Source organism: Dasypus novemcinctus, chromosome 6 (genome assembly GCF_030445035.2).
Source record: "Dasypus novemcinctus isolate mDasNov1 chromosome 6, mDasNov1.1.hap2, whole genome shotgun sequence".
NCBI lineage: Eukaryota > Metazoa > Chordata > Mammalia > Cingulata > Dasypodidae > Dasypus > Dasypus novemcinctus.
The window spans coordinates 76,694,490-76,712,739 of record NC_080678.1 but is presented as its reverse complement, the minus strand read 5'-3'; the positions used below and the strand labels follow the sequence as shown (position 1 = coordinate 76,712,739).

The 18,250-nt window shown below is 38.0% G+C and overlaps 1 protein-coding gene across 1 annotated transcript in view; it reads left to right on the top strand.

The window, feature by feature from the left end:
• Positions 1-17,958, top strand: part of DNAJC12 (DnaJ heat shock protein family (Hsp40) member C12) — a 42,482-nt gene extending 24,524 nt beyond the window's left edge. Inside the window, exons 4-5 of the mRNA XM_004470506.4 lie at positions 4,910-5,114; positions 17,466-17,958. Of these exons, the coding sequence (XP_004470563.1) occupies positions 4,910-5,114; positions 17,466-17,560 (300 nt within the window). The 3' untranslated portion in view covers positions 17,561-17,958. The remainder of the gene's footprint in view (positions 1-4,909; positions 5,115-17,465) is intronic.
• The last annotated feature ends 292 nt before the right edge of the window (positions 17,959-18,250 follow it).

The following is an 18,250-nucleotide window of genomic DNA, read 5'->3' as shown; positions in this document are numbered from 1 at the left end:
TTTTAAACTTCCCCCAAATATGTGGCTTGTGGGTTTTCCCTGGGTTTTTGGATAGCAGCACTCATGTGTCACTGTTCAGCAGAGCTTCAGGAGTAGCTTCCTATAATATCCAAATGAAACTTCAAGAAATGGTTATGTTCATTATTTTGGCTGATGTAGGGCTAATGATTCTACTTGAAATATGTACATATTTTAGGTACCTGGGGCCAGGAACTGAACCTGCAACCTCCCATGTGGGAGGCAGGAGCTCAACCACTTGAGCCACATCTGCTCCCCTACTTGGAATATTCATTTTTTAAATTATATTTTTTATTATATATTTTTAAAAGATATTTAGATTACATAAATGTTACATAAAAATATATGGGATTTCCATATGCCCTGCTCCCTATAACGCCCACATTTTCCCACATTAACAACATCCTTCACTGGTGTGGTACATTCATTACAACTGATGAAAACATTTTGGAGCATTGCCACTAAGCATGGATTATAGTTTACCTTGTAGTTTACATTCTCTCCTGCACAATTTTGTAGGTTATGGCAAGGTATGTAATGGCCTATATCTGTTGTTGTAATGTCAGTCAGGACAATCAAGTCCTGAAAATGCCCTATATTTCACCTCTTTTTCCCTCTCCCTGCCCTCAGAACCTCCAGTGGCTGCTGCCTTCACATCCATGATATAATTTCTTCTGTTGCTAGAATCACAAGTTTATAATAGAATACCAGTAAGTCTACTCTAGTCCATTGTTTATTCCCCAATCTGGAGGATTCTGGGATGGTGATGCCCACGCCACCTCTAACTGAGAGGGGACTTTGATCCCATGGAGCAGATGGATGGGACTCTCTTGCTTCCAGTTGTAGACTCTCTGTTCCTTGAGATGGTCATCGTCCATCATCATCTCCTTGTTAGTTGTCCTGGGTGGGTCCAATGAACTGGAGAGTAGGTGTTGCACCTCCATTGAGATTCAGGGCCCAGCTGGTACATGGACAGCCCAAAGATTTTAGTCTCTTGGACATACACCTATCAATCCTAGTACTAATTATAGGTTAAAATAGAAGGGTCAGAAGAGCCATGTTTAGTGAAATCACAGCTGAGTCCAACTCTGCACATGGGGAGCATAAATTCCAAAGCAGGGCCCACTGGCAAGGCATCAAATTCCTGAGCTATCTGCCCTGACATTAGTGTCTGGATGTTTCCAGAGCCCTCATGAGTCCCACTATTTGAGTTAGTGTTTACTTTGGCAGTCAATGAGATCCTGCTGAAACATGCATAAGCATAACCTCTGGAATGATCTCTCAACTCACTTTGAAGTCATAGCCATGTAAACTCATTTGTCTTTGCCTTTTCCCCCTTTTGGTCAAGGTCTTTGTCCAATTGCATTGCCAGTTGGTGCTTGGTACTCAGTGCCAGGGTTTACTATACCCTGTGTCAGTGACACAACAAACTCTTAATCTCTTTTCCTCACTCTGCATTCATCCATCCATCCATCTATCCATCCAATTTTTAAATTGTTTAATGGATAATACATATACCACACACAAAATGAAAAAGGTACAAAAAGGTATATAGTGACAGGTCTGTCTCTTACCTTTGTTCCCCTTTCCCTTACTTAACAAACTCCTTGATTTTGAAAATCCTTTTTAAAATGTCCCCCTCACTCCTTATCCCACCACAAGAAGCCAGAACTACATTCACATACACTTAAATCATTGGGCCAAGGACTTCCAACAAGCACACTGAACATAATTCTAGGATACCAGCTTTCTAGGGAAAGAGTTCATGGGTTTGACCCCTGCATTTATCTAAAAGTATAAAACTTGTAACAGAAGTCAATGACCAAGTGCCCAACATTTTAAATACATGGTCCCTATTTTAAAATTTAACTTAAAAATATAATAAACTAATATATTATTGTTTAAAAAAACCCCAAAATGATATAATATGATATGTAATGAAAAGTGAGTCCATCTTTATTCTAGACCCCAGGTCTACCCTCTCCTTGGAGATATTTGCCATTATAGTTCTTTTTTTTTTTCTTTTTTCTTTTTTTTTTTTTTAAAGATTTATTTATTTATTTAATTTCCCCCCCTCCCCTGGTTGTCTGTTCTTGGTGTCTATTTGTTGCGTCTTGTTTCTTTGTCCGCTTCTGCTGTCGTCAGCGGCACGGGAAGTGTGGGCAGCGCCATTCCTGGGCAGGCTGCTCTTTCTTTTCACGCTGGGCGGCTTTCCTCATGGGCGCACTCCTTGCGCGTGGGGCTCCCCCACGAGGGGTACACCCTTGCGTGGCACGGCACTCCTTGCGCGCATCAGCGCTGCGCATGGCCAGCTCCACACGGGTCAAGGAGGCCCGGGGTTTGAACCGCGGACCTCCCATATGGTAGACGGACGCCCTAACCACTGGGCCAAAGTCCGTTTCCTATAGTTCTTATCTTCCATACAATGTACATATACACAATCACATTATCCCTTTTTCTTTTTTTTTTTTAAAGATTTATTTTTATTTATTTAATTCCCCTCCCCTCCCCCGGTTGTCTGTTTTCTGTGTCTTTTTGCTGCGTCTTGTTTCTTGTTTCTTTGTCTGCTTCTGTTGTCGTCAGCGGCACGGGAAGTGTGGGCGGCGCCATTCCTCGGCAGGCTGCTCCCTCCTTCGCGCTGGGCGGCTCTCCTCACGGGTGCACTCCTTGCGCGTGGGGCTCCCCTACGCGGGGGACACCCCTGTGTGGCAGGGCACTCCTTGCGCGCATCAGCACTGCGCATGGGCCAGCTCCACACGGGTCAAGGAGGCCCGGGGCTTGAACCGCGGGCCTCCCATGTGGTAGACGGACGCCCTAACCACTGGGCCAAAGTCCGTTTCCCCCCTTTTTCATTTTTAACATAAATGAAAATATATTTAGAAAGTTTATGTTGCCTGAGAATAACTGTACTTGAAAAATTCACCTAAAGTTGATCTACTTAAAATTAAGACATCTATTTCATAGTAAATAGTGGGGAAAATGTGAGTGGTTGTTTATATGAAAAATAAAACTAATGTTACTTTATATTATGCTTTACGAAATTTAGCTTATACCTGCAACCATGTCCTAATTCTGAGTGTGAACAAACAATACATCCAATATTGACTGCTGTTTTTTTGTATAGTTTTTTGGACAAAATTGATAGCACATTACCTCAACTTTCCTTCATATTTGACTTTCACAGCAAAGTAATTAAAGAGGTTTTTTTTTTTGCCAAAAAGTTAATTGCTTCTTGAATTTCTACAGGACCTCTCTTAATTCTTCAATATTCAAATATTTTCATTTTTATGTTGACATAATGTATTTTATTTACTTATGCTTTACTTTTAATTTTGAAACAATTTTAAACTCCCAGATGAGGTATAAGAATAGTACAAAAAATATCTACATACTCTTCATCCAGATTTACCACTAGTTAACTTTTCGCCATGCTTGCTTTATCACTCCCCTCTCATCATGTGTAATTACTTTTATCCTTATACCATGTGAGAGTCACTTGCATAACATTTGAGTTACTTATATACACTGTGCTCTTTTACCTCTTTATTTCCTAAGCATAAAGGCATTCTCTTACAAAAAATGCTAAAATTTTCAAATTAAGAAACTTTTCATTGATTCCATATTATTACCCAATATACAATTCATATTAAAATTTTTGTTAATTATCCCAGTAATGTCCTTTATGGCATTACCTTGCCCTCATTCAGTATATCCTGTCCAAGATCATGAATTATATTTGGTTTGTTATGAGTTCTTAGACTCCATTAACCTGGAAAAGTTCTTCAGCCTTCCTATGTCTTTTATAAAATTGACATTTTTAAGGAGTACAGAGGAGTTGTTTTGTAGAAAGTCTCTCAACTTGGATTGTCTAATGTTTCCTTATAATTCTATTCAAATTATACATTTTGGCAGGAATACCTCTGAGATTGTTGTGTCCTTCCCAGTGCATCACATTTGGAGGTACATAGTGTCATTTTGTCTCATTTTTGATGATGTGAACCTGGATCACATAGTAAAGGTGGAGTTCACCAGGTTCCTCCACTGTAAAGTTTCCATTTTTGCTATTAGTATTATCTGTGGGGAAGATACTTTGAGACTCTCTAAATATCCTGCTTGCCTCACATTTTCACCCAGCAGTTTCTACATCTTTTGATGGTGCTTGCCTGAATCTATATAATGGTTCCAAAATGGTGATTTTCTAGCTCTGTCATTTTTTGAACATTTACTAGTTGGCATTCTACTGCAAGGGAGAGATTTCCCTTCTCCCTTATTTATGTAATTTGTTACATGCTTACTATCGGCATGCATTTATGGATTTGCATTTAGTGGAATGTAATCCTTTTTTTTTGTTGTTTTTTTTTTACTCTTTTTTTTTTTCAGGTTTTTTTTTTTTATTGACTTTGTAATAATATTACATTAAAAATATATATGTGAGGTCCCATTCAACCCCACCCCCCCACCCCCCCTCTCCCCCCCCAAAACACTCGTTCCCATCATCATGACACATCCATTGGATTTGGTAAGTACATCTTTGGGCACCTCTGCACCTCATAGACAATGGTTCACATCATGGCCCATACTCTCCTCCTGGAATGTAATCCATTACTGTCATTCTGATGTAATCCATTTTCCTCATTCAGTTAGTGAGAACCCCTTTAAGCTGGATCCTGAAGTCTTTTTTTGATATGTCTCCATCATTTAAAAAAATCCCTTCCTTGCTTTCTAGTATAACAAGATGTTCTAGGCTCACCTTCTACTGCTCTTGCTCCCGCAATGAAATTAGCCATTTTTCAAGGGGTCCTGATTCCTTGTAGTGGTGAATGATACCGCTTTAAATACAGAAAAAAAAAAAAAAAGTTGATTTTGTGTCCGTGTGTTTGCTTTTGATCAGTCAATGCACTGGGCTGTCAGAAGTAAAAAAGACCTGATGCTAGAAGAATCTGACCAGACTCATACCAACAAGATTGAACATGAGGACGAGAATGAGCAAAGAGAAATTAAGAAAGAGGAGCTGGGTTCAATCACAGAGAAGATGGGGCAAAAAGAATCCAAGTCCCTGGAGAAGTCATTCTCTAGACAAAATCTAGATTCTCCAGGTAAGTCATGTCATTTAGCTTTGCAGAAAGGAAAAGGTCTGAAAGTAAAGGGCTTGGTGTATATGGTATTTGTTCTCAACCTTTTCCAATCTGTGCAGTAGTGCCAAATTTAAGGATCGGTTTAGCATCTTAAAAGATATTTAGCACTGATGAGGAAACTAGAAGATACATTCCTTACAAGGGGGCCTTAAGACATTTCTGAGAGTGTCTTCCGCTCTACTGAAATTAACATCAGCTGACATTTATTGAGTGCTTACTATGTGCAGGAGCATGCCTTACCTATATTACTCTACATTTTTAACTTATTTAATATTGATTTTACACTAATTATTTACTCTCCACAGCAAGTTTGTGAGGTTGGTACCAATATTATGCTCATTTTGCAATTTGAGAAAAAGAGGGAGGTTGAGTAATTTGCTCAAGGCTATGCAGACTATACAAGTAGGCATGATGTCTGAATAGAGGTAATTTGGCTTTAGAGTCTGTGTTCTAAGGAACTGCACTGTATTGAGAAGACACTTTACATGTTAGTAGTTCCACAGACATTCTGAAGCATTTATAGATCTACTGAAGCTCAGGGTATTACAAGGTTAAATTCCTGTCTCCCTGGGTTCACATCCTAGCTCTGCTATATATTTTCTGTGTTACTTGGCAGATTTACTTAACTTCACTAGATCTGTTTCTTCATCTATAAAATGGGCATGATAATGGCGCCTTCCTCTTAGAGTTGCTAAGAGGATCAAGTGAGAAGATTCATATAAAATGCTTAGCATTTTGCTTGGCTGATAGTGGGCCCTGGTGGATGTTAGCTGTTCTTATCATTGCTTTATCTAGCCATCCAATTATGTTTATCTAGTATAGGTGTATTATATACACATACTGTAATTATTCTTCCAATTCTTATTCATTGATTCTCAGGATTGTAGTGCAAAACTCCATTAGACTTTAGCCTTTCAGCAGCCGGTTCCTCAAACTTGAACAGTTGTTTCTTTTTAAAAAGAAGCTAATTAGATATTTGTGGTGGACTGTAGTCTTTCTAAAAATAGCCTCTTCAAACCTCTTTTTGGGACGAACTTTTACATGCCCATCTGTTGGTGGGAATAAGTTTCTTATTGGAGTTCAATTCAGGGGTCTTGGCAGGTTACCCAAGAGATCCTTCTGTAATCTGCACATTGATTGTATCACCTGGTTATAATATAACAAACTGATCAAAACAGAAGCCCGAATTTCAAAAAAACACCAACAACACAGTGTTTTAAGCAAACACATGCATACAAACACCCACCCACACCCCACACACAGGCAAATTCGTCAATGTTTCTCCTTTTGGTTCCAGAATGTTCTGATCTGTGTTCCCTGAACGGCTGTGGTCTCCCTGTGATTTTCTGCCAGATTCAGGCATAGTCTGAGTTCATCAGAACTGGCGGGGGGTTGGATGCCTAGAGACTAAGGAGGCGTGGTGCTGAGGTCCCACTGGAGTCCCTCTGATGGGATTCTATGAAATTTTCTTTTTTTCTTTTCTTAAAATAGTTACTTAGATTCTTAAAAAACAAACAAAAGTAACATGAGCTTGTTGTTGTGTTTTTTTTTTTTTAAAAACAACAGAACAGTCATATATAGACAATGACCTGAATCTGCCTCCACCCCCACCCTTCTCTGCTTCTACTCCCTGGAGCAACCAATGTGGGCCCTTGGTGTGTCTGCTTCCACATGGTTCTCTATGCTAACACAAGAATGCATAACTATATGTGCACTTAGGAGAGCTTTAAAAATGAAGGATGGGGTCATCCTGTGCACTTTCCTTGTATGGTACAGGTGGCTAAGAGCACAGACTGCCTGGGGTCAGACCCGGCTTTTCCCCTTATGCAACTGTGAGACCTTGGGCAATCTCCGTAACCTCTCTGTCTTAGTTTTCTTATCTATTCAATGGTAAAAGTATTAGGGTCTACCCACTAAAGCTTTTTTAGGAGTAAATAACTTAAGATAGTAAAGTGTTTAGATTAGCGCCAGGCACTAGTGCCAGGTAAGTTCTTGTTCAGTGTTAGCTTTTATTATTAAGGGACTTCTCCCAGGTCTTTAAATTTAGAGCTCATTTTTTAAAAACATCTGATAATATTCTACAATGTAGATATACCATAATTTAATCAGAATAAAATGTGATGCCAGATTTGATGCCTTCACATTGTGAAGTATATTTTTTCTCTCTTTTTTAAAGATTTACTTTATTTTTTATTTATCTCACCCCCACCCCTGCCACGTGAGCTCGCTGTCTGCTGTCTGTTTTCCATTTGGTGTGTGTTCTTCTGTGTCTGCTTGTCTTCTCTTTAGTAGGCACCAGGAACTGATCCTGGGACCTCTGATGTGGGAGAGAGGCACTCAATCACTTGAGCTGCCTCAGCTCCCTGGTTTGTTGTGTCTCTCATTGTATTTCCTCTGTGTCTCTTTTTTGTTGTGTTATCTTGTTGCATCAGCTTGAGGCTTGGGCCAGCTCTCCTTCACCAGGAGGCCCTGGGAACTGAACCCGGGCCGCCCATATGGTAGACGGGAGCCTAATCTCTTGAGCCATATCTGCTCTCCTGTATTCTCTTACTGTGGCTGAAGAATGAAGTGGATGGGGCAAGGGGAAGAAGTGGTATCACTCTAAGATGCTGTTGTTGGAGAATAAGAATTATGAAATTTTGCTAAAGGCTGCATTTACCAATATTTTCTTAACACAGTTTAAAGGATTATTGACTGTGCCAAGTAGTGCCTTGAACTTGGAGTTTGAGACACCAAAGTGCAGCTGCATGATTATTTACAATTTTATTTTACGAGAGTATAAATTTTTATAATGTCAGCATTTAAGAAATATTTTGTCAATTTTACCAAGCCCTGAGTGGCTTCTCAGATATTATTTTTCAGCACATTTATTAATTTCCTCAAGCCATACTTGGTATTTACTTTGGAGTTTTCCTTTTGATGCTTCTTCTGTGATAAGCAGCCACTAAATAGACCCAAATACATTCTGACTCCCCCTTGCAAGCAGTAAAATATGGAATAAGGCACGTGAAAACTGGTGTGCAAGACAATCTCACCTTTACTTTCTTTCAATTTAAAAATGCAGTAAATGTGCCTCTGATAAATATAGTCCTAGCATCAGATAGTTTTGAGTAACATCATCCTGGTATATATATAAAAAAAAGAATTCAATTGTAGCAGATGCTGCTGGTTGCCACCTTCCCGGCATGTCACCACTATGGCCTCGTCCCACAGGCAAGGGGACTCTGCTAGAGGCTTTCTTTGGCAATGGAGCCTGTGTGGCAGCAAATGGGTGGATGGTAAGTGCCAGGGAGTAAACTTTTGGGAGCAACCCTGGGCCAACACTGAATGGGAGAGAGGAGCTAAAGTTCCCATTTCCTTCACTGCACAGATGGAATGATTCTGCGAGTTTTTATACCGTCTTCCTGTGTTCCCTGTGGGATCAAGCCCCAGTTGCCCATGGTGGTAACATGCTCCATAACGTCCCCTTTATAGTGCTGCAGAATTTGAGAGAGGTTCAATTATTTGCATATAGAAAAGCCAGGACTCAGGAATGATTTTAAGAAGGAAAAATGGTTTATTGACGGCCGGCCGGAACTGGGAGCTTTCTGTTGCAAACCCGAGCCCCGAACAAGATTTTTGAGTCCCTTTTATACAGAGAGGAAAGGCCAAATGGTCCTTTTGTTTCAGTTCTCAATAGGCTTGAATTAGCAAATATCTTCCACATCCTAGGTAAGCTTTTAGCATGGACTTCATACATTCTAGATAAGCTTTTAGCACATTTGGTTTGCATTTTCCCTGAATATTTAAAGTTATAGACTTTGCATTGATAAACTGTTTCCTGGACTGGAGTCGTTGCCATGGTCACCAAGGGCAGGACTGCAGCCTCTTACCATTCCACACCCACAAGTCAGGACAGACAGCTTAGGTTAAGGTTATCTCTAAGAGACAAAGAGCCTCCCACCCATAGCCCACATCATTTCCCCCCTTATGCCAAAGTTTAACTTGCTAAGCTTTGGCATAATTATTGTTGGAGCTATGAGGTGGATGGCTGTTTGTTGTTTTGATTGATTACTTATCAATTTTCAGTGTAGTATCCAGGAGCCTGCTCCTAGAAGTTTAGACGTTTTCACTCCAGACAGCAGAATCCTGGGGCAGGGGCCCCCCTGCAGTCATCCCGGGGCCACTGGCACCCACGTAGATCTCCAGCCAGGCTCCAGATCCATCTATCAATCCTGTTTCACCTTTAAAGAGTTTACTCCTTTAATCTTAAAGGGGTGCTGAAGGGAGATGATCTCTATTCTGTAACTGCTTCCTGCTGGCCATGGGCTGTAGTCATTGTCTAACAAGGTGTAAAACTCTATTTTATTTTAATTGGAGGAAGATGGATCTGGCCTTCTGCATGAAGTTGGATGAAGTTTTCATACGGTTAATAAGATGTTCATTCTGAAAGAAACAAACTTAATTAAAATTTGGAATACCTGTTTTTAAAAGAGGATATTGGATTACAGAGGTAGACAAGGTTAGGTGCTTATAAAGATGGCACCCCTTTTAAAAGCTGGTGGGAACAATACATATATATATTTTTTCTCTAAGGTATTTTTAGAGAGAAATTGCAATAGATACTTATCTTTGTTTTGAAGACGCATTTCAGGCTGTTTAATAATTGGCACTCATGTGTTCTGTTAGATGCTCCTGATGATCTGGCACCTTTTGGACAGTTAGTTTCATTCAGGATTAGTGCACTAAGATGGAAATTTTCTTAGTTTTTAGCTGTGGGAGTGGATCAGAACTACAGAATAAAGTTGTTTTTTTTTTTACATTTCAGTTTTAATTGTACAATTTCTGGTAATTTTGACTGTTTAATAGGTGACCCATTATTAGCAAGCAAGCAAGCTTCATTTTTGCTACACAGTGGAGTACACTAGAATAGTAAGTTGGCTGAGCCTGGCTAAGACCGTTGCCTTATTTTATAGACATGTTTATTAATTATTTAGAAAATAAAGTTACCAGGAATTTGACATGTCTAATATACTTTTGTACTGATCCAGAATAGAAAATATAACGTTATAATTATTAGGCATATATTTAGTACAGGATAAAAGTATAGAACTTTAATATTAATTAATGTATTAGGATTCTGAGTTCCAATTAATAGTTTTAAATTTCGGGATTGTAATACTTTACATGTTATCTCTCCATGGGAGCAGACCATAATGCCAATTGTGTTTAAGTTTTACTTACAGTATCCTGGTATCATGGCTCCACTTAGCGTGTTCTTCACAGTGAGCAAATTGCAGCATCATTGATCTTAGAGAGTTTCCAGTATTCTACCAGCCTGTTGCATAGTGCTCTCTGGCACTATGGAACAGTGCCAGTCTGGAGGCGATATCCATTGTACACTTGGCTGTACTGAGTCATCATTGGCTGTTGCAGAAGCTTGAAACTACAACGTAATTTCCATCGACTTCAGAAGCAGAACCAGAGGCTGATATAGCAAATATTTCTAATTGAGGGGTCAGTGACCAGCCTAGCCAATAACTCACATGGAGAGGCAACCTGTAATGTATTCAAGGCCTGGTTTGAATGCACAAGAGAGTTTGACAATGTTAAAGTTTATTTCTTGTTTTTATATATATTTTAAACAATTTAATGCAACACATCATATATCAAATGACTGTTTACTTATGCAATTTTACCGTGAAGATAATAGTAGGTATTTTACTTTAGTAATAGAGGGAAAAAACTATTTTTCATTGTTAAAATGAAAACAGAAGATTCCCAATAGAATCAAGATAACTTTTTATTATCACTTACTTAAATATGCACCTTGCAGTGGCCTTCAGACAGGTTTTATTACCACGAAGTTATTTTTTTTTGCAACCAATACCAATCCAAGTTTTTAGTTAACAATTACTTCTAGAACTAGAACTATTTAAATGTTTTCAGTTTGGAAGATGTTTTACAAACTCTTTATAATTGACTACAACCACATTGATTAGTTACCTTACATTTAAATAAACTTATTAAATTACAATTACTAACCAAAGAAATTTACTTTATTTCTTTAAGAGAGCATATCTACAATCCTTTTTCTTTAGCTTAATTTTATTAACGTGAACTTAAATTTTAATTACTCTAAAGATTTTGTACATATAATGTTAATTTAGTTTATAAGTTAACTATGGGAGATTACACTCAAGCTAAATAAAATTGAAACCATTATAGTTTATGCAAGGAATGCTCTCTTTTTATCTTTACAGGAAGCTAAAACTTTTTTTTTTGTTTAAGTTATGAAAATGAGTAATTTTTAAAAGCATACTGACTACCAGGTTTCAAAACACATTACACAATTACTTAATTTGTTTAATCTTAATCCAGGAAAGATCTCTCCATAGTTTTTATGGACTTTACTTACTGAAATTTGTTAACAGAGCCACTAATTACCTTTATTTTTGTTGGAAAGAAATCTTCTTCTGGAAAAAAATAAGGCTCACCCGATTGTGGAGAAGAAAAGAATTTATTCTCAATCTTGCAAGAAGGGGCGCATAACCAGAAAACATGGCTGGCGCCCTGAACAAAGAAAAATGACACAATTTGTACCCCTAAACCTAGCACGCAAGCCCTTCCTCTGTTTCTCCATAGATTGGATACTTCAGAAGTTACAGCCTATCTGAGAAGATCTAACTTTCCCGTGCAAAAGTTTGTGATTTAACTGCTTCCCCATCACATTCCAACCATTTTAGTTTTTACCTGCTCCTCTTTGTCAAATAAGGAATGGAATTTAGTGCTGAATTGGTATTGACTTAGCTCTTTCTTGGGCATCTTTTTTATTGCTTATAGGACTGGCTTAAGCTGTTTTTTTTTAACCCAGGAGTGGGAGACTGAGGCTGTAGGCTGCCAGGTTACATTAATTAATATTTTCTTCCTTTATGTGAAAACTAAACTAATCTTTGTTTTCTACATTTTATGGCTGACAAAAGGTTTAAACTGGGAAATTACAGGGCAAACTGATTCTTAATTCCCTAGCCTAGTAGATAGGTGTAATCTGTCACACCTAGTCTTGCCTTCAAAGCTCTTGCAAAGAGGAGGCCCTTTCCCTATAGTTTCTATAATCAGATTTTTATATGACTTTTTCATCCTGCTTAGTCTAATTTGGGCTCCAAGAATATTTATTCACATATATAACTGCATATTTAATTTTTAACAATTTGAATAGAGTTCTTTTAAGAATTCTCACTTGTGAATTTGATACTATCATCCTGATATATGAAGACATACACTGAGCAAATGGTAGACACAAATAGAGTTAGACACAGAAACACAACTCATTGATGTTACTTATAATTTGCATTATTTTATATACTGTTTAGCTTAATTTGGCTTCCAGAAATATCTATTACTTATATAACTGCATATTTAACCTCAACAGTGAGCAAATAGGCAGACATGAATAGTATGACACAAAAACATAATTTTACTTACTTAAAACTTCCATTTTTTTTTTTTTTACAAAATAAGTGTGACTGCAAAACATTTCAAAGACTCTTGAAACTTTTTTTAATTTGCACTATGACTGAGCAGTTTTGCACAAGAATTTTGTTTTTTACTAATGGCTTATAACCAAAATGTTTTCAATGCTTTAGCACCATTTTCTTTTGTTTCAGAACCTTATATTTTACCTTGAATTTAGCAGAATTTTGATAAGTAACAAGATTAATTCTCCGTATATTTACTGAGGCTATTTGAAGCCTCAGGGAGACTGGTTTCTCTCATGAATTGTCACTTTTAGTCAAGACAGGAGACTTCCTTTTTTTCCCTAGTCCTTGGGAGATAATAAAACTCCAGTGGTCTTTTAACCCCAAGGGCTAAGAATTCCACTAGGCAGCAATTTAGTTTACACTTGAATTCATGAGAGAGAGCAGGGTTACTAATACCAGTAGGACAGGAGCTGTTATGAAATACCCATAGGCAAAGGAAAGGGGTGGGGCTAGGCTTGAAGTAACCATAAATGAAGGTAAGGTTAGTTTAGAATTTATACTTACAATAATAGTTTCAGGCTAAATTCACCCAGTTATAATTTCAGTTATTATCTTTCCACAGTTTTATAATATAAATGAATCTATAAGTGATCTTAACTCTTAGTTACAGTTTTTATTATTTTTGTTAACCTTAAGGTGAATCGGATACCTTTATTAATTAAGCTACAAGAATTTTATTAGTAACAATTCTGTGAAGTCCTGCGTTTTCTTAGTAATGGAACAAATTTTCATCTGCAAGTTATGCATTTAATTCACTAGCAAGAGAGTATTGGCATTTAAAGATTCATTTTAAACTACGTTTTTACTTTTTTACCATGAATTCTTAGGTACCAGCAACTGACGAAAGCCAAACATAGATTTCAAAGTGGCATTTCATTCTCTTTTTTTCTTTTCCCTCTACAGTCTCACAACCCTGAAGTTCCTAGCCAGACCACTGAAAAGGCTATCAAGTGATTAGAGGTTTATTGTTTCAAGCGATAGCCTCCTTTCTTCAGACAACTTTACAGTTCTAAAACATTTCAACGTATTTCTTCAGTCTTACAGAGAGAGAGATTCCAAAAAGTAAAGAACCTGGGCAGAATGCAAATGTATTTCTGCCTTTGACAATCTAGAGAGGGAACTTTACTGCATTTATTTTGATTCTGCTTTTCATCTCCTTCACTTTCCCCTTTCAGGCACAACAATCAAATAGGAATGCAGCTTATGAATAGAAGGTGTGGACTCACTAGAAAGGGGCAAGCCACTTCCCCCTTTCCACCTTTCTGCCAAAATGGGCAGACAGAACCGATTCAAATTCGGCACCCCTCCCGGAGACCCAGCCACCCTGACTGGGGCAGCCCCAACAGACCTGAGTGTGTGGCGCAGACACAGACGGCCTTCAAGCCCTGGCAAAGGGGCAGACTAGAGATGAGGGCAGCAGCGCATGCGCAAACATCCAGACTCCGCAAACATCAAGACTCCTCAGTTTTGCCCCATAATCAATTCACCCCCTTGCCAATGGCAAGGGAGGGTTCCAGCTCAATTAAATTCCACCACACAATTCCAACACCAGCATTGAGCTGACACAGACAGAAGCACAAGGTCACTAATCTGACCCACAAGTTCTTTATATATGCCCCTGCAGCCATCACAAACCTTAGAACACTTAACATTAACATCTGGTATAAGGACAATTCATTCACAATTCAGCACCATAACAAAAGATTCCAGCTAGACCTTTTTCACTGTTTAACTTTACACCCAGACCAAACTTCACTAGAAAAGTCAATCCAATTTCTTGTAACCAAGTTTTTAAAAATCCAGACCAATTTCCAGGACAATAGGACTCGAACCTATAAACATTCCTTCCTATTATAATCAAGCCTCCACTCCTTCAGTGGATATAAGACCAGTACCAGATTCTAACATGCAGTTAGACAAACCCAAAACACCAGGCTTTTCCCTGGTTTTTCTCCTTTTTCCAGACCTAGAGAGAACAGCTTTCCCCCAATTCTCTGGGGCTACTAGGGTTCTCTTGGGAGGTGATCAGCCTTCCTTCCTAGCACTTAAAGCTAGGGTTCTCCAGACTGTGCTCACCCAGGGAGTCTTACCTTCTTCCATGTTCAGAGTTCTTTTTTTCCCCAGAATCTTTCTCTTCAGACCTTCCACTGCCCTCGATTTTTGTCGGGAAGATTCTGGTAGAGCCCACATCTTTTCTGGATTAAATTTAATCCAGGGGCACCCAGATTTGGGGTTCACCTGAGTCCTCCCAGCTTCCTTGGGGATTTGGAAGGGACAGTAAAATGCTACCATCTCTGGCCTTCATTTGTAATCCCAGACGAGCCCCCAAAAATGTTGTAGAATTTGAGAGAAGTTCAATTATTTGCGTATAGAAAGACCAGGACTCAGGAATGATTTTGAGAAGGAAAAATCGTTTATTGATGGCCGGCCGGACCCAGGAGCTTTCTGTTGCAAACCCGAGCCCCAAACAAGATTTCTGAGTCCCTTTTATACAGAGAGGAAAGGCCAAATGGTCCTTTTGTTTCAGTTCTCAATAGGCTTGAATTAGCATATATCTTCCACATCCTAGGTAAGCTTTTAGCATGGACTTCATTCTAGATAAGCTTTTAGCACATTTGGTTTACATTTTCCCTGAATATTTAAAGTTTATAGACTTTGCATTGATAAACTGTTTCCTGGACTGGAGTTGTTGCCATGGTCACCAAGGGCAGGACTGCAGCCTCTTACCGTTCCACACCCACAAGTCAGGACAGACAGTTTAGGTTAACGTTATCTCTGAAGAGACAAAGAGACTCCCACTCATAGCCCACATCAATAGACCTGGTCTCTTTCCTCACTCCCCTTCCAATGAATGCATCTTGGGACCATCTCCCAAATTAGCTACTTGCATTCAAATTCTTGCTGGGGGTCTGTATATAACATCTTCTAAAATTACAAAAACAATACCTATTTATTGCAGAAATGTGAGAAAATATGGTCAAGCAAAAGAAAGAAAATACAACTCATAATCTTACCACCTAGAGAAATAACTATTATTGTTATTGTGGTATATTTTCATGTATGTTAATATTCCTAAAATGGGATCATACTGTACAGATTTTGTGTACATGTTTCAATTGTACTTACAATGTAAGAAACTATTTCCTTTTTGGTTTTCCCCAAATGGAAATTCTTTAGATTTTTTTTTTTTTCGGTAATTCTAAAATGTGCAAACAGATCCTATTTTCTTGAGATAAGCAACTATTCTGTGTATATTTTTTCTGTGAATATTTTCTTTGTATTCTGTGTAGACTTTTTTCAGACTAGATATTTAGCTAATATTTTAAAATATCAATGGGAGCATATTTTTTACATATTGTTCTGTAAGCTGCTTTTTCATTAACAATAAACAAAAAATAATAAGGCCTACCTGTTCATTGCAGATACACAAAAAAGAATATAAAAATGAAAATCACAATTATTCCCAATACCCAGGGATAGCTACAGTTAATATTCTGGTGTGCTTCTTTTTAGACTTAAAAAAACATAAATGCCCATGTAAATAAATGAATTTAGGGATGAGATCACATTGTACAAACCGTTTTTTAACTACCTTTCACTTAGTGCTATCTTTTGAGCATTTTTCTATGACAGTAAATGATAATAAATTGTTAATGACTGTATCAAAGTCATTTGTTTTCTTTAAGGAGGTACTAGGGATGGAACCCAGGACCTTGTACATGGAAAGCAGGAGCTCAACCACTGAGCTATATCTGCTCCCCTTTCAAAGCCATTTAACCAACTTTCTATTGTTGAAGATTTAGATTGTTTCTTGATTTTTTTAAACATTTATAAATTGTACCATGATAAATATCCACATAGTTAAGTCCTTGGGTATATCCATGATTATTTCCTTAGGATAAATTCCAGAAATAGACTTATTGGTTCAAAGGTAATATACATTTTAGTGAGTTTGATAAATATTGCCAAATTGCCTTCTAGAAGAGTTTAGCCAATTTATAGTCCCCCCAATAGAGAAGGAAGTGATCTTTTCTGTAGTTCTTGACATCGTTGTTTATTATAATTTCTAAAAATCCTACCACCATGGAATTGAATTACTTTATTACCAGGGGCCTTTACCACCTACCTTTTACATTTGGTAGCTGTTTGAAAGTTTTTTTTTTTTTTTCTGATTTCTTTGTAGGTGAATTGTCAAAATTCCCACCACTGGAGAAGCATCTATAAATTTCCTTTTATTATTGAGCATTTAAGTGTGTGAGGTCCTCTCATTTCACATAAATTGTAATTCCTATTCATAAGAAGTTGAAGTCTGCTTAAGTTAATAGATTTCCATAAAATATCAGTAATTCACAACATTTTAGTTGTTGCAATGAAATCTTTCTCTTTTTAAAAAGATTTATTTATTTATTTATTTCTCTCTCCTTCCACCCCCTACCCCGGTTGTCTGTTCTCTGTGTCTATCTGCTGTGTCTTCCTTGTCCGCTTCTGTTGTTGTCAGCCGCACGGGAATCTATGTCTCTTTTTGTTGTGTCATCTTGTTGTGTCAGCTCTCCCTGTGTGTGGCGCCATTCCTGGGCAGGCTGAACTTTCTGTCGTGCTGGGCGGCTCTCCTTATGGGGTGCGCTCCTTGCGCGTGGCGCTCCCCTACGCAGGGGACACCCCTGCGTGGCATGGCACTCCTTGCGTGCATCAGCACTGAAATCTTAACACTTTATTCACCAAGAAATTTTACTATTACAAGTTTGGCTTTTCCTACCTCTGATTTTAAAATCTTCTTTCCTCTCTTTTAAAGGTTTTTCAGATGGGAACTGTGGGCACCTTCGTTTCCGCTGGTCTGCAGATGCTCCCTCAGAACTCCTCCGGAAGTTTAGAAACTATGAAATATGAAATGCCCCTGTGGTGCAGGAGAGGGAGACAGCTAGACCTTCCCCGTGCTGGCAACATGCAATCTTGGCTGACATCTTAAAATTTCCATGTTTATATGTCATGTTGGTGAATTACTGATTACAAACTGATTCCTCCATCTGTAGAACATTATTTTTTAAATGAGAAAACTTTCAGAAGAGTTTCTATTAGTATTTGCGTAAGTTAAGGTTCTTGATCCTGAGTAGATTGTATTATATGTGTTTTCCTGTGAGATTTATACAAATCCATTGAAAAGAATCAATCTCTGTATTTAAATATTCGTGCTGGCTGTGGAAGAAATGTTTTCTCTTGATTTGAAATGTGAAATTCCTTGTCTGAATCCCATGGACTGAAATAAATAATTTTCCCGAAGTTCATAATGAGTTTATAATTCAACTATATTTTAAAAATAATTTGTACTTTAACTTCAGTAATTGTGTACTTAAAAGGTAATGATTTGGGGAGTGGGTGTAACTCAGTGGTTGAGTGTTTGCTTTGCATTTCTGAGTTATTACCTAAGGAAAAAAAAAAGAAAGGCTATGATCTATCTGAGGAAATGATATAGTTTCACAAAATTAATTTTGTTATAAAAGCAAGCAATAAATATATATATTATGTTCTAACTGTGAAAATATCCTCTTTAGGTTGGTGTTCTTGACGGCCACATGTATT